The 25257-nt window shown below is 41.0% G+C and overlaps 1 protein-coding gene across 2 annotated transcripts in view; it reads right to left on the reverse strand.

Annotated features, from left to right (window-relative positions):
• arhgap24 (Rho GTPase activating protein 24) overlaps positions 1 to 25257 on the reverse strand; it is an 86164-nt gene that overhangs the window by 9407 nt on the left and 51500 nt on the right. Inside the window, exon 4 of one of the 2 annotated variants that reach the window (XM_030768769.1) lies at positions 3450 to 3572. In XM_030768769.1, coding sequence (XP_030624629.1) covers positions 3450 to 3572 — 123 coding nt within the window. Of the gene's footprint in view, positions 1 to 3449; positions 3573 to 25257 lie in introns of those variants that run through there. The other variant, XM_030768770.1, reaches the window with a different exon arrangement.

Below are 25257 nucleotides of genomic sequence, written 5' to 3' on the forward strand. Positions count from 1 at the left end.
CCAGTGCACTGGACTCCCTGTGCAATGACCAGTAGAGAGGCAGAGGGGTTGAATTAAAAGGGGTAAGACTGAAACCAGAATGTCTACCCAAGGGGGGGGAGGGGGTCTAGAAGGCAGCAGGACTCAAGGGACCAAGGTTGAAACTGAAATATGCTGTTTCTCTCAAGGGGTCTTAACCAAAGCAGCTAAGTCCCTCACCGAGTCAAACTTCAATGTAGCCATCCTCTCGAGTTCTTCGTAATTCCTCTCGTCTGTACAGGCGTGATTAGGCAGAGTGGTTTTAACTTAAGCCTCGCTGAAAACCTAAAGTCTGTCATAGTGGTAAACGTGTAAAAATATTACATCCAGCATGACCAGTAGTGACCATGACTACTTATATATAGTAAATAATATTTACGAGAATAAATTAAAACTTTAAAAAATTTGTTTTATTCAATTTTCTTCCAGGAGAGTTAGGTTTATGACTTCACAGTTATACATTTATCATGTATCTAATTTAAAGTTATGTGTTTATTATAATTTCACAGAGATTGATAGATTTAGCCCAGCAGTCTTTCTCTCATCTACATAATTAAACACGGAAAAAGATACAAATGGAATAATATATTTGTTTTTATTTTTCATGTTTTTTTGCGATGGCAGGTAAAGAAGAATTTTAAGCAGTCTTGCATGATATCACTTTAAATCACTTTAACACACTACAGCACACTACTTGAGATGCTTTGCTTTGATGGATTTGAGTATTACCTCTCTCTCTCTCTTTCTCTCTCATTATAATGTGACCTGAGTTTATCTGATGAGAACTAATATATCTGGTGTGTCTCTGCGTGATACATTTTTATAAAGATTTCTAATAAACACAGGCCTCTCTCTCTCTCTCTCTCTCTCTCTCTCCTTTTCTTGTCCTCTCTCTAGCAGCAGTCACAGGGACTCTTTTTTTCATTTTCAGAGAATGGAGAGACTAGACATGTCAACAGCAGCAAATATGCGGCCTGATGATGACTAAGCCAGACATAACTGAGCTCCTTTACAGCTGAAATGAGAGCTGGTCACAGTCAATAGACCATCCACAGCTCTGCCCCAGGCATATTTACAGCGTAGAACTCATTTTGGTCAAGGTGAGCTATCAGTAGGGAGTTTAAGCTCATTTTCTGAGAGACAAATTGGCATTCTTTTGTGTGTGCTTTCAAACGCTGCCCAACCCACAGTCACTACTATTGACTGAGTGTACTTCTGAAATTCGCATCAATACTCGGTTAACTGATGAGAACTCTCTAAATGTCAGAGGAGGACAAGTCAGGGAAAAGCTAAAGCATGACAAAGTGAAAAAAACATTTAATTTCACAGTTGTTTGGATATGGATTAAGTCAACCTACCATTCCATTTAATATGGTGAGTAAGATCTCTGAAGTAATCAGTACGCCTGTCACTGGACACATTAGACTAACTAAGTTAAGGATCTGTGAGTCACAGGCCAAGAAAAGACAAATAAAAGAAGAAACAGCAGGAGAGGAAAGAGCACAGGTGCAAGGGGCTTGGGTGGGCTGCTAACACAATGGAAATTTTACACTCTTGATAGAGTACACTGTTGACTTTAGAGACCCCTGACCTCAGGGCAGGTCAGTTGACCATACAGGGCAATTTCACTTTCAAAAGTCGAAAAGTTCGCAAACGTCTCATTTCAGAGGAGCACACACACACACACACACACACACACACAAACACACAGAGGCTTTGTTGTTATAGAATATCCCTGACTTCCTGAACTAGACAGGGGCACTGATACAAAAACCCAAGGGAGCCACACACACACACACACACACACAAAGACAAACCAAGACACACATGTATACATACACTTTCACACAGGGAGATAAATGTCAATATTTGCAGTAGCGTATACTCTTCTGACCAGTTATCAAACTTCATAGTCTGGCTTATAAAATGTTTTCTGCATGATGACTAGTGCTAGACTGCGATCTATGACATTCATGAAAGATGGTCAACCCCATTTTGAGTCAGTTTTATGTTAAATGGATTTATAAATTAAATAGACTACGAATGAATGTGCACTACATGTTAACAGCAGTGCTGACTCAAGCTAGTAAGAATCATAAAAGATTGTAAAAACCCACTATCTTTGCCTTAAGAGGCCCGTTTCCAAACATTGCCAGTTGCATTGAGTCACTGCAGGAGTGCCGTTATCTCCCAGTGGTGCGGACCAAACTCCAGTTCCTGGGGCTCTGGTCTTAGTGGGTCGGTAATAAATTAAACATCACAGACAGGGATATGGGGAAAAGCAGCGCACACGATATTCTTGGACTAACAGAGACGTATTCTGTAAAAGGTTTCTCTCTAAACCTCCGTGCCGAAGGATTTTAATCACACCCCAGGAGCCTCAACTGCTCACTGGGCTCTCAGTGTGTGGGACCATACACGTAAAGTTAAAAAATCTGTATGTGTGTGTGAATGTGTGTGTGTGTGTGTGTGTGTGTGTGTATATGAATGTGAGAGAGAGCGAGAGAGCGAGAGAGAGAGAGAGAGAGCGAGCGAGAGAGAGAGAGAGAGAGAGAGAGAGAGAGAGAGAGAGAGAGAGAGAGAGAGAGAGAGAGAGAGAGAGAGAGAGAGTAGCTTAAGCATGCAGCCATTATTGTGTAAAGAGTCCTCTAGCTGATGCGTGGGTCTTTTGAAGTGCAGTCATCTGCAATACTAAACAAACGCCCTGCACCACAGACACAAGAGCAGGGAAGAGCTGCCCTATTCATGTCACATAACCCTTTCTGTCTGTCACACACACACACACACACACACACACACACGGTTGCCTGCTTGTCTGGAAACAGCAATCAATACATCCTCAGTGCACACAGTGCAATCAGCACATACACAGTTAGACAGTCAAAAATGGTTGAATTATAAACCACTATTCTGAGACTCATACAGAGAATCAATCAGTGAGGCGATTAGCCGAAATTTGTAAGCAGGCTGCTTCCACAAAATGTGCGGAAGAAAAAAAAAAAAGATCCAGCTACAATTTATCCCACTTCATAAAAGACATATTCAGGGAAGTTCACAAAAATATATGGTTCCATAAGCACTTTTATAATAAGCAAAATCAAACTCACAAAAACTAAAGTCATGACTAACTACATCAAACTGGATTTTATACAGCAGGATTTAAAGTGTCCAACTTCAAAAGAGCAATTATGTCTTTAATGGACTATGAAGCCACTGAGTTGCACTCAGTCAAAAGAAAGAAATTAAACTGTGAAAGACGGAATGCAGCACTCAGACATGGCACTTGTCAACATCCAATCCTCATGCTGTGTTTTTTATTGAGCACATAAATATAACGTCCAGCATCATGATCATAATCCCCGTAAATCTTACCATTAGTATGAGCTATACATCTAAATATACATGAAAAAAAAATTTTTGGAACCACTCACCTCCTCCAAAAGGTGCCCATATGACCCTGCGAATGGTCTTCACCCAATCCTCCATGTCATTCTGGGTGCTGGCCATAAGCAGGTACGTTTCATGGTTAGCTGTCATCCGCTCCCTGTCACCCCCTGTGGACAAAATGTCAAATGATCAAGAGTCAATGACAGCAGTATCTCTTATATACTGTTTAAATAATAACACCAAACAAACACCAGTCCAGTGGTGAGGTCTCACATCATATGAGACAGTCCTGGTAGAGGAGTATTTATAATCTAATTTAACTGGTACTGTAATTACCATGGAGTTCCACTGCGTGTGCAAAACATTATGCTGCACTGATATAAACACATGTAACATGCATAATTACAGATTTGTTTCTCTGCATAATGTGAGAATATTGTTTAAAAACACAGGTTATACAGCTCAAAAGAAGAGGACAGGCAGAACTTGCACTGATTATGCAAATATACAATTATTACACTTTAAATAAATCATTGGTTTCGATGAGTTTCTTTGCTGTTTCGGGTATTTGCTCAAAATGAAAAGGAATTCCAACAAATCATTAGTCAACAGCTAATTAAGGCTTAGCATAATTACGAGGTAAGGTGCAATAAACGCTTAGGCTTCTGTGAAATCCGGCAGTTGATCTGTAACCTATCATTAGAGTTTGGCTGAGAAGAGACCATTCTACCATCCTCTCAGCACAAATGCAGGCACGTGGCTCTTAAGGATATCCAATAGGGTTTTGCCCCATAGCAAAAAATAACAAATTAAAAAACAGGTTTAGTACAGTGACTTCAGTCCTATCACTGTACATGGTTTTGTAGCTTTTAACCATTGTCATGTATTATCATTTGTCTCCAGTGAAGGATTAAGGGTGTGTAGCCTTAGGCTGTGACTCTTATCTGAAGGCCAAACACAGACAGGCTAAGAGTCCAGAATTACAAGGCTGACTGTCAGGATGTTCAAAAGCCTGCCATGGGACAAGTCACCACTCAAATCAGTGTGTGTGTGTGTGTGTGTTTGTGTGTGTGTGTGTGTGTGTGTGTGTAATGGTGGGCTCAGCATAAAGAAAAAGGTCTCAGTTCAAACTCAAGAACCATTACTATGCCACTAATAAGCTCGAAACTTAGACCTCTGTAATACAGGGTTAAACCAGATCAATACAAACTGCAGACAGACAAGCCTCATCAACATGTGTGTGAGAGATAATGATGAGAATTTGAAAGCCACATCTGAGACCTGACATGGATGGATGCTGTGTGTACATTGTTTAATGGGAAAATGATTAGGACCACTGACTAAATTATTCATGGCATTCACTTGTTTTTTTGCTATCTTTTATCCCTCTGAGACCACAATTTGTCCTTGTCATTGATTTAGTTGGAGATGAGATCAGTATGTGGACCATTAAAGATGTATTTATAGACCCATGAGAAATATAACAGATACAAGGAATCTGAGGTGCAGTAACATCGGTGAATCCATTACCTGTATATCCATAGCAAAAAACACCACATAAATCCAAATACATAATGTATTCTGAGAGTAGTTTTTGACAAGAGATGACTCTCTTGACACTGTAGTATTTTGGTCTGTTTGTCTTTTTATATGTACTTATTGGCTTATGTTAGCTGTCTGGGCAAACCAAAAAAATCTATGGGGAGTCTAGTGGTTGACCAAACAATCAAACATAAAGTTGATGTGAGTGTTTAAGTCAAGTTCTAGAATACATGGTATAGCACAAGGCAAACCACATATGCTCAGACTATAACTGACAAAACAAAGACCGTCTACAGTACATAGTTTGAAAGCTTTGATGAAAAAAGGACGGGTGTTTGATCACTAAATCACACAATCTGTTGACCTAAAGCTTAATATGACTCACAGAGTTTTCTCTACATAACGGCCATGGAGTCTCCCAAAGTGTGAGTGAAACCAGACCTAAAGTATTGAATTGAAGCCCAGATCCAGAAGCTGAAAGAAACAGACTCAACAAAAGTATGGAGGAATACTTAACTTCTCACACACACACATACACACACATACACACACACACACACAAACACACACACACACACTCCCCAGCCAAGCCTGAAGAGATTCATGAGACTACGGCTTTTACATGCTGGGGGTCTCAGAGGCAAAAGAGAGGGAAAAGGACTGGCTGCACGGGTCTGGGCTGAAACTGTGTTTACAGGCCATCTGCTGTGGTGTTGTCACACACATGCACTCGCACACACACACTCACACACACACGCACAGAAGCAAGATCCTTATGCATGCCACCACCAGTCAGCATTAAAGCAGGGAAAGCTAAACAAATGACAGATGTGCACTGCGTGCCTGTCGTTCACGCCCCCTCCCTTCTTCTACTGTTTGATGTATTGGTAAACAGAAGCAGCAAGCCAGTCCACATCAAATGTCTTTGCCCATTTTCACAGCATACATTTTGCAAGGGTGACTCTCCCAAAGACAGCTAAGAAGGGTGTGACGGCCAAAGCGGCACGCTGGGGGGGAAAGAGAGAGAGAGAGAGAGAGAGAGAGAGACAGGCCTCAGGCTACAAACTGTGAATAGAACAGCTTGCATCAACAAATTCCTGGAGCTGCCTTCATTGACTTTTATTAGAAAAGAAAAAAAAGTTAAAGAAAAGTACAGCTTTTGAAATAAAACTTTTGATGCTCTCATACTGATATATTGAAAGAAATATGACCCTGAGCACATATTAAACAATACACATCATTCAGACAGGTGCTTCACAATCAGTCTCCCAGTAACCACCTGACGCTACCACTTTCCCGTATAATGACTGGAATTTCTCATATTTGCTTCGATAAAACTTATTAACTGTCATCTGCTTTACTCCCAGACAAAACTGTTGACACAGCGTTAAAAGACGTCTGCGAGGACAGGTGTGTTGCAGACTCAGGTTAATAATGGCCAAATACTTCTAAGAGGCTCCTGCAATACCAGTGTGTCCAGGTGGTTTCCATACTTACTCCAGACCTGAACAAGTCATTTCAACAGTGACGAGTCTGACAACTACCATCAACAGATATTTATTAACTCCTTCTTTCACTGGCTGAAATTATCTGATGCAAAGGCTTAATAGAGAATTTGTAAAGCAAAGAAGAGATGCTGCATTGGGGTAACAGAAGCAGTAGAGTAGTAGACTTGAAACACAGTGAGTGCAATAGTGTTTTTTTATTAGACTGAGCTCTGTGATAATCAAGAAGAGCTACTGTGAGGGACCAAAAGTCTACACACTATTTTGTAGAAGTGTACCAGTTCACCCTATTCACAGCTGAGGGTGTATCTCAGAGTTTGGGTCACTATTCGGTTTGTAACATGGTTTGATTTGAAAGAAGATGAACCAACCCAGAACTGAAGTTCTTTCTTTTTTAACATATACTCTGTTAACAAAAAAATAACAAATTTACTACAAATAGCAACAAAGCTCTTCAAGGCAATGAGAATGAAAGAAAACTAATCTTCAGTACCTCTTAGGTTTAGGTTCTTCTCGTAGAAAATGAATATAAGAAAACTAAACTTGAGCATGAGTTCTTTTAAGGGAGTATCAGTATCTTTTAAGGTTCTTCATCAAGAAAACAACAATTTCCATCGTCGTGCATAACAGCAAAAGCAAAACACTGCCACACTGGAGATTTGAATGAGCCATGAGGGTCTTCTTCACTTATCTCAATGCATGTAGGGGTCTTCAACGCATGCCACTTCAGCAGGAAAAATAAAAAATAATAAAGAATCAGTGGTTCACATGAACTGAACCGCTGACTGTTGAACCACGTTTTCGGTTTGGGTACAAAACCATCACACCCTTACTATTTTCACAACAAACTACTCCCTGCTGTACCAATGCTAGATTCTTTCATCCCAGCCAATTCCATTCCATGGCGGACATGAGACAGACTGGTGTCCTTCTGGTTTAACACCATTAATCACATAAGTACCCACAGTGAGAGCAATCTCATCTCAACGCTGTCTGTTCCTCTGAACTCTCAGACGGGATTACAACATGTATCGAATAAAACGCATGTAAATCCACTTGTGGCGTCCCAATACTGTCAACATATGAATACCTTATGATATTATAATGACTTAACATGACGTCACTGTGGTAGAAACCCATGTTCTCAGAAAATTAGATGTGTCTCTGATGAATCTCTAAGGCAACCCATTAAAACAAATATGACTTCACTAGTTAAAGATTCTCATAAAGAAATGTTTGCGATTGTGTGGTTGGAGTTAGCCACATAGAACTGACACACTGAGGAGCGACAAAATAAAAAGAAACAGCTGTGGACACCAGTACTGAGGAACACACGACTGAACAGCCATCTTAAAGTCTCCTCTGTTCCCCTCCTGAACCTTGTTTACAAGACCTTACTTTCTACTCTTACCTTCTGATAATCCCTCTCTGTTATCTTGAGAGATTCCAATCCATTCCACTCTTCCATCTATTGACTTCACTCATGTCCCACATTGAGCTTGATGAGTTAAATGGACTGATCTACTCTCTAAACAAGCTTAATGATCTAAGGCCAGCTTTCACTATGACCATTTTATCCCCCTCTCCTCCCCCTCTCTCCCCTACCTGCCCCCTGCATTAAATGTTTAAGGCTTATTGTACCTCTTTAAGATCTGCACCTTTGACCTTGATCCTGCTATTCTAACCCCACAACCCTCCTCATCTTTTCCCTCCCTCCTATGATCATGAACCATTCTCTGATTGGTTAGAGGATCAGAGACGGTCACTGGTTAATACTGCAATACCTCCAGAGAGTTACACTGGCCATTGTAATGCTATTGATCATTATGGCAACTGGGAGGTTCAAAGATAATTAATAGTTGTTGAAATATACCTTTTGTTTCTGATTCAAGAAGGTTTGAAGGCAGTACTAACAAACTGGGAGATGCAGATGGATGCTACACCCCCCCCCCCCCCCTCCAAAAACCCCCAATGCTTATGCAAGACTGTGCATTGAAATATCCGCATTTAAAATCCAGTAACACAACCAGGAGACCAGCCTGTACTGAAGAAAGATGTAATTCCTCTATTCTAATCATATTTCTAAGCACAAATAAGACTGTATATTGGACAGGCACAGATTTGATACATAGAGCTGCATAATAATGCTGTATGACCAGATTTAGATATTCATCATTTTCAGTACATCCTGTGGAGCAATTTCATTTTACAAGAAATCTGAGTTACCCATCATAGCACACTGCCTGTGTGTCTGAAAGAAAGATGCCACCTCTAAAGAAACGTAAACAAGTGAGGATGGGTGAGATGTTCTCTCTATATACAATCACTATCCTATGTGCAGCAAAATCAGAAACTCCATAAAAGGATATGCGAAGAGTAAGTTGGCAGTGTTTTTCTTTAAAAGAAAAAAATCTTAGCGTTGAATAATTCATAAGACTTCACGTTGCAAGTCCAGTACACCCCTGTAGACCGTACTGTAAACATTTGTCTTGTGGAATGTGTACATCAGCCCACACATTGATGTTCGTCTCCTGCTCTTCTCTTATGGAATACTTACATACCGAACATGTTCACATACCGCACGAGAACTACGGTTCTGACTGAGAAAACGATTCACCTCAACGCAGTGTTTTAGTCATTTCGTTCACATTCAACCCTTCTGTGTGATTTCGGAATACCAAACGAAATCAACGCAATCTCAGTAAACTTAGTTTCTAAAGTAGCAGTCCATCCGATATCTATCAACTTCATGTCTCATTTGTGGTAAGCAACGTGGTGTAAGCAAAGCTGTATCTATCCCAGACGGGAGAGCGTTCTCAATTCGCAAGCAAGTGTGCAACAGCTGACACTTCTTGCACCGTGAAAAAGACAGAAAACCGCCAAGACAGCAGAAGAAAAGGAAAGCATTGGATATACTGACCCTGTCGCATGTAGTTCAGGTGCTGTCACATGAAACGGATGTTCCAGTCGAGGGAAACAAAATACAGTAACCCGTTCTCCCACTCACTTCCACTCTTTCACTAGACCGTCAACACCGAATCTTAGCTCCGTCAGACTCGCTCACCGGCTGTGAGACAATGGGATAACCACTCCGCCCCTCCCCATATGCGCTGTACTGTTCCATTCAACGCAACCGAGGAGTAAAAGAGCAGCACATTTTTGGCACGGTTGAAGTCTGACGTCAAAAAAGCGTTGGCTTCCTCTTTGAACTGACCATAGTCCTTTAACGGACCTTCTGTTGCGCATGAGTGTTTCGGTTTACACAAACGTTTGTTTTGTGCCTGGCGTGTTTTTTTTCTTGTCCTTTCTTCTTTTTTTCAGGGATAAAAGACTACTGCAATTTCCATTCTCCAATAGCCGAAGGGTTAAATATATAGGCCTACAAACATCCTTATTTAACCATGTTTCTATCGAAATAAACTTAAGAGAATTTTAAAAATCACATTCTAAAAACACGGTCTTCCATTCTTCCTTTACATCTTGAACAATAATAGATAACATTTCTTGAGATCAGTAGCCGCTGAGCCACTTGATAAGTTATGAATAATGAGAGACTCAACAACCCTGTGACCTTGACCTAATTACTCACTGATTAGGCACTCTGAGAGAGAGAGAGAGAGAGAGAGAGAGATAACAGTGATTGGCCTCACTCACTTGGTATACTGATTCATCTGCATTCTTTAGGTCTACCGTAGCCCAGAACTTATTATAGTCCCCTTGCTTCCCTTTTGTTCCTGCTGTTCTGTACCTCCTTACTCATCTTAAGTCTTGAGCTAGGGAAAGTGACTAATATTTCCCTTCCTCTGTTCTTCATCCACAGCTGTTACCAGCTCAAATCCCTAACAAGTGTGTTTCTGTGCATTTGTGGGTGGAGGTGGACAGCCAAGCAGAAATGGTTGACCACAACACACATTGGCACATTCTTCATTACACTCTGAACGGAACACTAAAACAGTTTTAGACAGACTGATTGACTCATGCAACACACACACACACACACACACACACACACACACACACACACAGAGGGAGAGAGAAAGCGTATAACATTGGCTTTTGAAATGATGTGTGCTTAATTCAACATGTAGGCTTTTGAATGAACTCCTGGATGAGCTACCTTACCTACATTGTAAAGTGGTAAGTGTCTGGACATGGAGACATTAGCAATGCAAGGCACTGGAATCCTGGCTGCACTGAGGAAGATTGTCATGCAAACGTACTGTGACTCCTACTATAGTGCTAAAGTGTATTGTCTTTATTGAAATCAGAAACCCCATGGCAAATCTCAACTTTCTCTCTCTCTCTCTCTCTCTCTCTCTCTCTCTCTCTCTCTCTCTCACCAGTAGACAAGTGATTTCAGAGTTAGCAGTGTGGATATTTTTAAATAAAAACACAACAGGATGATGCTGCGTGCCATAGCTGTAGTGCTGTGACATTTCCCTGGCCCTAGTCCCTTTGTTTCTTCCTGTTTATCTTAGTCAGTGGCTCACAGATTTGTACCTCTTTGTCAAATGTCCTGTCTCCACAATGCAAATAAATGCAAACCAGTTTTTCATATGGCACACTCAAGGGAAATAACAACTGAATCAGCATCAGAAGAGAGAAAAAGTTCTGGGCATCCCTCCCTGGGCCTGTGGATTGATGAAACACTTGCTCTGGCAAACCAATTACAATTTTAAAAAAATTTCCCTACAGTCTCTAATTTTGCCCCTAGTGAGTTAATATCAGAGAGAAAGAGACAAGACGCAACATAACATGAGTGGAACTTTTTCTTTTTTTTTTTTTTTTTTCTTTTTTCAGGGAACCCTCACTGGTAGAGCATTATCAGCCCGAAAGGCAGTTCTTGTCTGATTACTCATGTATGTATGCACAACCCCCCAGATGAAGTAACTCTGGCTGCAGTGCAGTGTTGAGTCTGGGCCAGCTCTGGCTCTGATGAAACAACCCCAATAGCAATTTACTGTTGTCTGCCGATGTGAATCTCTGGTGGGACCGTATTGACGTTGCCAGGACTAAAGAATGAGGGCTGCATGTTTACTGTAAACTTTTATTCCACTTTGTCTTTTAGTTGCTTGTTGTTGTGTTCGACATTGCCTCATCTCAATGCGCAGCTGTGACAATGCTTATGTGAGACCATGGGGACACACGCTGACACATACTGACTCTAATGTGCCATGAATGATTGATGGACTTTAGGAAACAAGTGCCTGTTTCCCTCAACAGTTGGTCTCTTGGTTAACTAACTGAAGAGAATTGATTTAAACCCCCAGTCTGATGTTTTCACATAGCCTAGAACATTCAATGGCTTCATTTGTTGGCACGCAGCAACATGCTTTTTCCAATCATGCAGTTCATTTAGATGGAAAAAGGTTTTATTTCTCTCTTAAACAAACAGATCTTTTTCTTTTCTGCTTCACAATTACGATGTCTGCATACACGATAAACAATAAAAGATTATTCTTTCATTAAATTAAACTTTGATGTTTTCCTTGTAATTTACTTAAAGGTTTCTGATCTATATGGCACCACCCGAGTAAACAGTGCCAGCGTGATATGTTATGGACATGCTTATGATAGCAATAACTTGATACTGGACAGAGGAAACACATTTAATAGTTTGTGTCAGTCAGCTCATAACCAAAAATGGACTATTTGGAGGGTGGAGCTGGTCAAAAATCAATAAGTCTATAGTCTTTGCCAAGACTAATGAGCATATTGATATATGACTTGTGTAAGAGGCCCTAGTCCTGCCAAGCAAATCTTGTCTCTGTAGGTAGAGCCGTCTGAAGAGGACCAATTGCTCACCACACACCATACAGCCTCATGTTCCTCTATGTATAATTGTGTTAGAAAGAGTATAAATTATGGATTAAAAACGCACAAGAAGAATTTGCATAACCACTTTACAGCGGGGAAATGCTGGAAGAGCCATCTGTTGATGAATGAACTATATGCTGACCATAGACAGCAGCTAGAATTGATGGTACACATGCAAACGGTGAGATTCATTCAAAAGTGCACTAATAAGCTAAACAGAGGAAGAGGATTCATCCAGGCTTTCAGTGTAAGCACAGGGTTCTGCCTCCTCACGTGGATGACCAGAGAAACTGAGTAATGAGCTGAGTTATGGTCAGAATATTATGATAAATCCATAATGAAATCACCCGGAATGTGATGGATGTGTTGCCTCCCAGCACTCATAGCTGTCCAGTGGAATTCTCCTAAAATATCATTTATATGACTATATCAAAGAGCACGAGGAAAGTAATGAAACTCAAATGTGAGTGGAGCAGCCAATAAACATCCTCTGTGTATCCAGAACCAAAAGGGAAATGAGAAAATTGTTAAATGAGAGAGACAGATTCCATCAGAAACTAAAACATGCTTAATCATTCATTTTAAAATGCAGGTCAGATAAGGTAAATCAGAAATCTGCGCTCTCTCTCTCTCTCTCTCTCCCTTTCTGCTGACATCACTGTGTGAAAATCATTAAGCTTTCCCTTCTGTTTGCCTCCCTCTGGACTTCTGATAACAACATAGTCTCCTCACTAAATGTAATCTAAAAAACACATGTCACTCAGAGAACTTGGTATGAGCCAACACTGCATTAAATATACATATCTCTGCCAAAAAACTGTTGTCCACTTTACTGCTTAGAGCCAGAATGGTGTCTTTGGAATAACAGAGTGAGAAAAGCAAGAAGAAAGAAATGGCATGGTATAATAAATAGAGAGAAAGTAAAAGGCGGGAAAAAACTCTTTATGTCTGTTCAGTGCTCTTCAAATAAATGGAATTATTTTTCCACCCCCCCCCCTCTTCTCTAATCCCCAGAGAATGAAGTGTCAGGGAGAAAGTAAGCTGCACCCATAGTGAAAGTATTCCATACCAGTCTTCCTCTCATACCAGTCCTTTATATAAAACAGATACTTTGTCTCCACATAAATCCTCAGAACCTTGACATAGCATCCATCACAGCACATACTGAAGATAAGTTCCTTCTCCAAGAATGCCCATCGTCAAGATGACAGCTGTGACTCCAGAAATTTAGCATGCCTTGCTGATAAACTTCTAACACAGAATAAACTGGACACTCTCTGCCAAAAACTTCTCATAACACAAACCGTCATGCAGTTGCCTTATTGCCCCTGGGAAGGGGGATGGCTTTTCTCTACACCTATTTGCTACTGAAAAAAAAGAAAAGAAAAAAAAGATAGTAGATAGTAGACAATAGATGGACAGTTCAGTTTTTTTTACACTAAAGAACATGATGGTAGAAACAATATGAGCTGTTCTGCACTGTAAAATACACTGTATGGTCAGTGGACAAGGTTTCTGATAACCTGGCTGTAGTTCCAGTGAAACTGTCAAGCTTCAATAGCCCTGTCTAAGCTGCCCAGACCGTCTGTCAGTGATGAAGCTTAACAGCACCCTGCTTGAGCATTTACCTCTCAGCAGTCCTGCTTAATGGCTTATTCCATCTCAGCTCACAGCACAATCCCTCTACCTCACAAACTCCACCAGCCATGTCAAAACAGCGGGTGTCTGAGTGACTGACTGTCTTGTGTCAAGCAGTGTCAAGTTGAAATGATTTTAGGCTGCTTTAAGCTTTAAAAGGAAAGGAAGCTCATGACCAGTATAGTGGATACTTCTTTGAGTTTGCTAAAATGTTATCTTCGCTGTCTACTACTCCTATATTAAAGTGAAACTGAACATTTTATTGCTGGGTACAGTTTCATAGCTACCTTTATGACATCACAGACCACTCCTCCATTCTGTCCTCCCTGCTGTGGGGCGGTTCATTGTGTCAGAGATCATAAGGCTCTTAAGCTTTGAGTCTCTCTCTGGGCCTTAATGAATGACCAGCTCTCTAACATAGCTCCATCCAGGTGGAGCACAACAAAGGACCACAGTGTGCTGTAATTGGGAGATAATACTCATGCTTTTACTGAACCCTCTTCTTTACCCTCAAATTTATCAGTGCTTAGAGAAGCTTGGGTTTTGAAGACTTTTTTGTAATAATTCCAATCGTTTGCCAGTTTTGATGTGGACTGATGATATCTTCCTGACAGAATTACACAAAAGGAACCATTAGATAGTCTGACAGAGTTAGAGGAAAAATATAACAGTTTTGTTCATCTCTCGTTAAAACAGGCTTGTGACAACAAAACAAAAATTTTGATTCAAATGTTTGCCACGTATTGAGGAAGGAAGAGTAAATGGAGGCAGGAAAATAGACAATTACACTTGTATTGTATTGTTAGCCTGGAATAGACAAAACACATGTCCTGCTTCCTGTCTGGGCTTAAGAATGCAGTCAGTACATAGTCTGAATCATGACTGTTTTGTATGTATAAATGCACCCTACACACACAGACACACACACACTCTTATACACACTGAGGAAGAAAGAGAGAGAGAGAGAGAGAGAGAGAGAGAGAGAGACAGACAGAAACAACAGCAACACTGAACAGCACTAGCAACTAATTTCTCATCAAGCTGTTATAATGAATAAGTGTTTCCAATGAATGTATGGTGTGTGTGTTTGTGTTTATGTTTTGTCTCTCTCTGTCAGTAGGTGTATTGTGTATATATGCTGAAAGAGACAGAGAGAGAGAGAGAGAGTGAGAGAGAGAGGGAGTCCACAAGCAGAGACAAGCTGGGATTGAATATAGGGGCTAGTACAAGCCTGTGGATTTCTCAGAAATGTCCCTTCATAAATACCAGGTCACTAAGGGAAGGACAGATTATGGTCCTGAGATTACTGACCTTGGCAATCTACAAAAAGTAGAGCTACAGCACACTTTAAAAACTCGTTTTTTAGACCTTTTACATGTTGTATCTCCTCAACAAAAATCCTAAAGAATTTGATTAAGAACTAATTCAATTTATTTCAGATAAATGTTTTCTTCTGAAAAATCACAGTGACACAAACAAGAACCTTAAGTGCGAAACAATTAGAAGCAACAACTATATTACACCAGCAACATAACAAAATGAACTCAATGCACTCAGTTATGTGGCAGTCTCATCCTAGTACCCTTAAGCTAAATAGCATCAACAACTTCTGGCATTACCTGTGGAAGTCGCTGGAAAATCAGTTAGACCAAACTGGGATAAGTTATGTGTAGCCTGCTGCACCACCTCCATGATCAAGGGGCCCTTGTTTAACGATCTATCCCAGAAAAGTGGCCTCCCGACTGGAGAACAGCTCCAAGAGGACTAGGTGTTCCAGTGGACTATGGGCCAGGAGCCTCTGCTTGAGCTAGCATGACTAAGAGTGAGTGAATAACGTGGAGAGGGAGAGAGAGAGAGAGAGAGAGAGAGAGAGAGAGCTACACCCACTCCTCTCAATAGCCCTACAGAGGGAACAATGGAGAGACTTTTCAGGCCCCAGGCGAGCTTTAGAAAGCTTGGCTGCACCAAAGGAAGACTAGCCCCCTGCAGGCAGTGAGACAGACACCTGTAAACAAACTGCATATTACTATTCTCCTACAGATTTGTATCATAAAAACTGCAGTGCACAGCAGTACTCATGCAGCAACTGCCACATTTGCACAGAGCATTTGTACAATTGAAAGTCTTCAGATATTCCCCCTTTTTTGTTTATTTCTCACTCCAAAAAGACACAAAAAGCACTAATGTGATCTTAAAGACATGTCCTTAAAAACCCTAGAAAGCTTCAGACACTTAATCTAGTTATTCATTTCAGTCTGCTGTTTTGCATTAACCAGATGCAGGCTGGATGAGGCCTATTTGTTTAGCTGTAAAGGAAATGTGGGATGGAAAGAGAGAGGAAGCAAGAGACTTCTACATTAATTAACTGGAGAGATAGAGATAAATAGAGAGAGAGAGAGACAGAGACAGAGAGAGAGAGTGGAAAAGGAGAGGGGCTATGAGTGTTTCAGTTGCAAAAAGTTTCCAGTATTCTGAATAAAATAATGATCATGTGCTGTTATTGCTATTGGTAAGAGGTAAGAGGTTTATATTTAGCACCAACCTAAATATGAACTCAATAACTTAGCTATATAATAATATGCTCAAAGATTTTAAATAAATAATTAGATAAACCATAACTTCTGAGGATATAAGATCAAGCATTTAAAATATGTATGAAGTGGAATATAAGGCTTCCTGCAAGTTCTTGTGTGGTGAGTCCGTTTTGAAGTCATTTAATTTTACACCCAACTCTGATTGGCTCAGAAAACTTGTCTAGATTATTTTTTCATTGATGAATCTTTTCTCTTCCACAAATTCTGAAAGCTTTGAATGACCTACATCATCTAGCTGAGTTTCACTGAGACAAAGTCAGATGACACCTATACTCCTAACTCCTGATGTCTTCATTAAGCCTCACATCAAAAACAAAAACGGACAGTGTGCTGAAAAGATCAGATAATCTGGGGATATGAACAAGGAACCTTGTCCTGACGCTGTGCAACAGCTACTGCTGAAACTGAATCCTTAGAGATTTGCAAAATTGATGACATTTCTGTTGTATTAGATGCAGACAACCTTTCAAACCTCACTCTGGGGCAAATAGAGGAGGCTATACTTCCTCTGTGTGTCCTGGGTGTTCAGTTACACAGCCTCCCACAGAGAGAGAGAGAGAGAGAGAGAAGGAGAGAGAGAGAGAGAGAGAGAGAGAGAGAGAGAGAGAGAGAGAGAGAGAGACAGCAAAATTTTATCAGCAGGAGCATCAGCCCGGACGCCCATGTCAACAGACACTGCTAACATGGAGTCAGCATTAAGGCCTGAGTCTCCACTTGAATCCTGGAGTCCATTGTGATCCTGTGTCTGACTCCTGTAATGGAGGGACTCAGAGAGTCAGTCTGATATCCAATGAGACAAACCAAATACCTCCGGTAGCTTCTGTCAGGTTGAATGTGAATGGCCATGTAAGTTGTTTATCCTTGGACTGTCCCTTCTGGGTCCCAAGACTTAAAGAAAACAGAGTCACTTCATCCTGAAGGGTACACTAATACAAAGTACACAGCTTTCTGGAGCTCTCACAGAAAAACATGACACTACTTAGCCTTCACAATGAGTTACGGAGACAGGCAGAGCTTATGGTTTGCGGCAATGCGGTGTTCAGTTACATGGTCAATGAGTTCATGACTGTAACTCAGTAACAAAGTGAAACTGCTCATGGTTGAGTCTAACTGCCATAAAATGCAAATGAACCTTTTGTGCTCCAGACTGATTAGCCGCAGAGAAACAATGTTTCCATGGCTTGTTTTAATTTAGATTTCAAGATAAATAGAACACATACTATTAGTGAGCCAGAGTTGTTTGTTTTCCCAATTTGACAGTAAACCTGTTTTGTTGTATGCACTCAGAATCACCTAGGCACTGATGCCTTTCAGCAACCATGGGCCACATAGAATCTTATTACAATCTTCAGTGGTTCTGGCAAAAAATCCCAGGAACTCTTTCATTCAATGCCCCCCCCCCCATCACATCCCCTGTCATCCAGATAAGAGTGAGGACACGAATACAATTGTATTAGGCTTAAGGTCAAATAGTCATACAAACAAACAATGATTACTCTGTTAACCATCACTGAGACGTGTACAAATACTGAATATTTTGCCTCCAGAGAAGTCTTTGATGAACTGATCTGCATTGTGTCAGAAGAGATAGCAGTTTGATTTGACTAAATGCCAACTCTCAGTGAACTCATTCAATGACAGCTAAATTAGACTAGTCTCAGTTCTCACTGACAACATTCTGTTACGGCAGCGTTAGGTTAAAGGACGTCATTTAGTGAGGTGGTGCTCAAAAAAAAAAACTGAGTTTGAAACATATATTCAGCTATACAGTAAAATTCTAAATAGGAGAGTACAGAAATGATTAACCATGACAATACTGGTATATTTAAGGGAACTGTTTTTCATTTTCTTTTGTAACTTTCTCAATCCCACATGACCTATCAAAACATGATCAGGCCAATATTGGTTAGTGCACAGCACCAAATTCCCAGATTGTCATCTCTGACAGAATCCATTTATACAGACTGCGGTGTAAATTTCATACTCAACACTAATGAACCATTAGAGTGACAGAGAGAATGTGACAGATGTAACTTTAAAAGCCTATACCAGGGACAAATCCCCGTAAGCCGTGTCATGGTCTATAGTAGTTTGTAGTGGCCCCAACAGCTACTGAGGATGGACTAAGGCTAATAAAAGTCTGAGGTGCTCTATGAAAGGGCAGCTGTTGTCACTCTTATGGACACATACTAATTGGTTAACACATTCTTCACTGACTAGACAACATCAGAACTGATGAGGGATCTGGTAAGGTGAGAAAAGTATTTATAACAGGTTCCAGATAGAGACAGTGTGTACTCTACATACAATGCTGCTATAGGTCAAAGGTTGGCAACTATCCTCTTGAGAGCCTGCAAAGTACTGTTTTCTACCTAGTGTGCTCAGTTCTGTTGATCAAGGTCCTGACAGGCCTCTGAATATTAGATTCCATTGTGTTAAAGCTAGAATGAAATTCTACAAGAGCGCTGATCTCTAGGAGGGTGGTTGATCGCAGGCTTACGTGTTTGACGATCCTTTTTTTAATGATCCAATATATATGATCTTTTTAACATTTCATATATCTTCACAGTTAAAAGTTCTTCACGATTCGGAAGAAATGAGAATAGATCACCATTAAAATGCAATATGTGAAAGAGCGAGCGCGACTAGAAATTCAACCCTCAGGCGTAATTAAATCATTTGAACCATGTTAGTCAAGAAGCATACTGAGGCCCTCTGGTTTTAATTTCCATGTTCGTGTCTTGGCTGTTGAGGTTCATTGGAGGTCTGTTTGACAAATGACACTGCTGCTCTGGCTGATATAACAGTATGTCAAGTGAGCTGGTGGTGCAAGGCAACACAAGCATTCAACAATGACGGATCACTGTGCCAAGCTCTCTCTGTCGCCGCAAGTCTCCACGGCAACGTCGCCCAGGTATTTGAACGCAATCTGTAAACGCAGTAATGATCCTGACTATTTTGCCCATATCTCGATGACATATTAAATTATAGAAGAAAACAAAAATGTACCTCCAGCCGTGCCTATCAGCCTTAGAAGGGCAGAGGCCATTACCTACAGCTGAGGTAATTTGTAGCCAGGCAGACCAACACTGGCAATCTGTGTCTCTCATCACAGTTACTTGGTTTACAGAGGAAGAGGATAAAAGGCATAATTTTCAGTGTGTGGCAAATCTGAAAAAGGTTAAGTACCATTCAGTGGCTGTTAACCAGAAATCAGATATCAAAGTGCGTCTACATTTTAATGCTTGTGTTTTAGCTGTGTGGGTGTACAGGATGACGTAAAACAATATCTTCAAAAAGATTAGGTAGAGAGCAATTAAATCTAGAATACAGACGAATCCCTCACCTTTTGAAAAAAAAAAGACTAAACAGAGAGTCTGGCCACAGTTTGGCTTGAGTGCATTAGTGTAGCAGAGAGATATCCACCTGTTTGCTGAATCAGATATTCAGTCCTACTAGTGTTAGCTTCACCCCAGGGTGATTATCTGGCTTCTCCTGTTTTATCCTACAGCATACGAGAGGTGAAGAGGCCATTGCTTCCCACAGCATTCAGACAGGCCAGGGATATGTTTGTAGTAATCCAAGCTTCCGGAAGCTTCTAGGGGAAAGCCATACCACACAGGCAGTCTGGCCATACACCTGTTCTTGCTCACACAATGTCAGTCAAAAACACTGCGCTGTGGCTAATATAAACCAACCTCTATGACATAGCCAAGAGTTTGAGCTGGAATAAACAAGGGGTCATTTTATAGATACTCCAGTTTTAGCAGGGTGTTCAAATTTATGCAAGCTAAAGCAAATAAAAATCTGTATGGAGATGTATGGAATGGCCTCATTACAATGGACACTATGAGAAACAAAAGATCATACAGAAAAGAATATCTGTCTGAAAGGACTATTTCAGTACATGTCTGTCAAATCTTAACAGGACCTATGCAGGTTGACACCATGTGATACGTCATGTTGAGGCTGTAGTCACGTTTAAATTATATTATAAATGCTAATGATAAAATCATTACAACTTCAGAGTTGGTCTTGGAACAGCTCTTGTGGTTTCCACGCTGATTTCTTACAGCTTGGAGCATTCCAGCGTGAAAGAAACGGTGAGTATTAAATTTCCAGATAATATAAAATATTGATCAGATAGCCCATGCTGTCTGCTGTAACTGCTGATCAACAAGATTTGTTTTGCATTGATCATTGGCCAAACATATTAAAAACTTCTGAGGTTGCTAGTAAGCTACCATTTTTTTTTTTACGAATTGAATTTTAAGCCGCCCCAAAGCCCCTTAGTCAAGTTCACTGTTTAGTAAATCTAACCCTCTGACATACGGCCTAAGTGCATTGGGGGAGAAAGTTAGCTAAGACTACCACTGTGGGTAGATCTCCCCCCATGAGCCTCTGCAATTTGGTCTTTTAGCTTGCTAGCTATGACATGTAACTCCCAGCCCTGAGACTGGTTGTTGGAGTCGGGCTCTGGGCAGACCAGTTACAAAAGCACTGCTGTGAAGTTTGGTGTCCATTGCTGTTGGACTGCTGATTTCAGTGACCTCTGATGTGTTTCCTGCTCTGACCCTGTAAAAACCAACAGTGGTCTTTTATTGCACAAGCAGTCAGCTGAACTGGAGTTGTTCTGACAGACTGCCAGCCTTGTTTCGTCCATGTATGATAAAACAGGTCAGATAAGCGTGTTTGTGTAAAACCCAGAGCTCCCCTGTTTGCCTTGCCACTCCACATCCCTATTGTTTTCTCTGGTAAAGCTGTCAGCCCCTGAACACCGGCCCAGACTTGAGCCCAGTGGATTGTGTGTGTGAAAGCAATGCTCTGAGAGTTTGAACTGGGAGATGGGAAAGTGCTGACAGATTGGACTCTGTGTGCTAGGACACGCCCTATGATGTCATCACAAGTTTCTCTTTCAGTTTGCCCCCCAATGTCCGTGGGGCTGTTGACATATTATATTTCATGACCTGTAGGTTTACTGTTTAGTGTTTAGTCAGTAACTGCCACATCACGACACAAGAAATCGACAGTACTCAACAGAGGTCAACAGTAAGATAGACACACACACACAGATGGAAGTGTTGGCAGCACTATTGGGTGCATCCTACAGATGAAATCAAAGTGTCATTTCTGAGATGAACAGTTAGTTCAAGCAAAATTGCAGTGCAAAATAGAGAGATGTGCCAGAAATTGTCCTAACTTGAGAATTAATAAAAAAAACAAAACAAGAAGCTTCATTCAGAAACATTGAATAATGTCTGTGGTGGTATCTAGTGTGCTCTCAAACTGAACTCAGATTGGAATACTGGCTGCACATTACCTCATCCTTAACAATGTTAACCTGATGAATGGTAACACCATGATGTCATAATAAGATATTTAGCAAAGTCCAAGAGTCTTTCCCGACCTTTCGACCCCTTGGCAGTGACTCACTGTGCTGGATGAGGTGTAAGATTTCAGAAGGGGATGCAGGGGAATTTCCCCTTACCTAAAGCGCTGTAAGACCCCCCATATCCACCCTGCCCAGCAACAGAGAGCTAGGATGGATGTGCAGTCAGAATAGAGCCCTGCCTTCATTTAGATGCTGGCAAAGGAAAATAGGCAAAATTAGACTCAGATACAGGTGGATGCTCTTTTCTGTGGAATGATTTCACCTCTGGTGAAAGCAAATTTAATATTTGAGCTCAGCAAACATAAAGTGTACCCTGGATCAGAAATGGCAAGAAAAAAAAAAAAATAATGGGTATAAAAAAATAACAGAAATGTCAGAGGAAGAGAAAGAGAGATTTGCATTTAGCCTCTCTAAAATGGGATCATTTGCTCATTATAAGACACTCTTTATCTAAATTTCGGTGTGTTGTGTTTCAAGTATTTTACACTGTAATCTGACAATCATAATAATATATAAATGCTCATTAGTTGCTTGTTGTGGGGTGAACAGGAACATTGTACTTTCATCAGTTCTTCGGTTGATGGACCTTCATGCCCCCTTGGCAATTTTCAATCACATGACACTAAACCATCAGGTTGTCATGAAAAAGGAAATCTGTGACGAGCACCTCACAGTATACAATGACATGGGACGCCTGGAGGCCAGGAGTGATTCAGTCAGTACCCCAATGTCTGCCATCAGAGCTAACTTGCTCTTTCCCTCTCTCTCATTAAACTCATTCTCAAGTATTCTCAAGTTTGCTACATCAAGTCTCTCTCTCTCTCTCTCTCTCTCTCTCTCTCTCTTTCTCTCTCTCTCCCCATCTCTGTGTCCTGCTGCTCTGGCGGGGCCTGTGTGGAAAAATCTGCAGACAATGCAATGTCTGAGCAGTCAGCTCATTGCCAGATTAGGTTCATGTCATCTGCTAATCTGATGTAGACCGGAGAGACCCTGGAGAAGTTCCCCTGTTTCCTTTTCTTTGGCCCTTAGCATTCATGAAACCATGGGAAACTACAGATACGACTCTGTGGTAATATGAGTTTGCAAAATGTCCTGGCATCCCCTCTCCTCTCTCTCTGTCTGTCTTTCTCTCTTTGGAAATTAGGGGAGGCTCCGCTCCTTGGCCTGAGTGTATGGACATATCCAGATGTGCAATCTGTTAAAGTAATAACTGTCATCCTGTACAGATCATGTATTTGCTGATCTATATATGAAAATACATGAAATGTTAGTTGACATGTTTACAAATGAGCAGCCACTTAGAGTTGTAGAACAATAGAGTCGATCACAAAGCAGCACATAATTGATACCCGCTCTACAACGGTGCCACTGTACATCTTAGCCTACAAATTACACATCTCCAAAAAATAAAAAAATAAAAAAAGCTGTGAAAGACCTGAAAAGTAACATTTTCAGGGATTTTGGTAATATCTCAGATGATGAAAGAAAGAACTGGTATACAAGATATTTTTGAAAACGTACTCATTTTGAACTTTTTTCAAATAACCAAAAATTTTACAGCGTAGTGAGGACAACAAATAGAGCAAATTCCAGGTGCCTAGCAGTGGCCTACATTCCTTTTTATGATCTTTTTTGAAAAGGCACAAGCACAAACCCAAACAAACACATCAAAACAAACCAAATGAACATTTTGTAGCGAAATGTGATGAGTTGGAAACTACAGAAGTTCTAAGAGATCCAAAAGCAGTTTGGATCTCCTCCTCCTCTATGATTCCACTGGAAAAACACCTCTTCAGAGACCATGCACAAACATACAGCAGCTGACATGCCACGTACCTGGGTTCAAATTCAGATCCATGAGGGAGAACAAGAGAAAGTCTTGTCTGACTGATTTTTGGAAAGCAGGAGTTCCAGTATGAACAAGTCTTCTTTGATCTAATCATTTGTTCCTAACTATTGCCTCGTTCTATGTCTTTTTTTCATCTCTCTCTCACTCTCTCTCTCTCTCTCTCTCTCTTTTACTTTTTTCTCCCTCTAACCTCCTGTGTGGTGTCCTCCCTTTCTCCACTCTAAACCTCTGAAGCTATTCTATGTCTTCTCTCTCTCTCTCTCTCTCTCTCGCTCTCTCTCTCTCTCTCTCTCTCTCTCTGTTTCCTCTCCCTCAATGTGTAGGGTCTTTCCTCATTCCAATGTTCTACTCCAGCTGTCATTGACTAGAAGCACTAGAGGAGTAAGAAGCCTTGAATCTATATCAGTGTTAAAGTAAACAGTGCAAATCCCAACTCACTCCTGTCTGGAACAGAGTAATCGTAGGAACAAGGGAGAGAGTGAAACATTTGAACCGAATGGAGCAGCAAACGAGAGAGACACAGAAAGGTGTGGAAAGGAGCTGGTGGTCTGGAGGAGACGCTAGGGGGAGGGGAGGGGGTGCCAGTAAATCTGAGGGGCAGAGCCCCTGTGGGGGTGTCTCACGATGGCCTGTAAATCTGATGATCGAAGAATGGGCACTCCGCCAAATTACTCAACCTCTCTTTGAGCCCCATAAATATGGTCCAGATACCGGCTACAGCTTTGAAACACAACACCCTATTCTTTTTTTCCTGTCTTCCTCCTGCCCTTGGATAAATCCATCTGACTTTGGCACTCAGGTGTCTTCATAACCACTCTGTTTATATTTTTAATCTCATCCAACATAATGAGTCAGCTAAGCATCATTTACGTCCACTGAGGCCCGTCAGAGCAAAATTAGCTCTCACTGGATGTCGGTACGAATACAAACCCTTATAACCACTCACAGATATCCACCAGATGCAAATTTAGGGATACACTGTCCTTAAATATCATGCTAAGTATCAGCACCACGTTCTCAAACACATATATATCTGCTGCTAAAAGCAGTTACAAATATGTGTCAGGGAGAAACGATGCTAACCTGATACTTAGCGGGTGGGGGATGTGAATGAGGAAGTTGAGGACATTCAGTGCTTGTCTGTACATATGTGTGTATGAGTGTATGCATGTATGTTTAAACATCTCTGCATTTATCTGTATGTGTTCATAACTGTATATTTAGGTGTGACTGAGTGCTGTAAACATGTGGCTTGGCTGATGTGTACGTGTGTGCGTGTATGTCTGTGTGTGTACGTGTGTGTGTGTGTGTGAGGGTGATTGTGTATAAGAAGGCAAAGGAATTTGGCGTGTCAGCCAGTTCTCTCCTCTATTACCGGCTGCGTGTTATGTAAGCGTCTGAGTTTCCTGTCCTGTCTCTGGTCCTCTGCACTCAGCTCCTACTCTCCTCCAGGTCAACTGCCATACATCACACACACACACACACAGAGTTATACACAAGCACACACTCCTACCC

The sequence above is a fragment of the Chanos chanos genome, chromosome 3 (genome assembly GCF_902362185.1).
Source record: "Chanos chanos chromosome 3, fChaCha1.1, whole genome shotgun sequence".
NCBI lineage: Eukaryota > Metazoa > Chordata > Actinopteri > Gonorynchiformes > Chanidae > Chanos > Chanos chanos.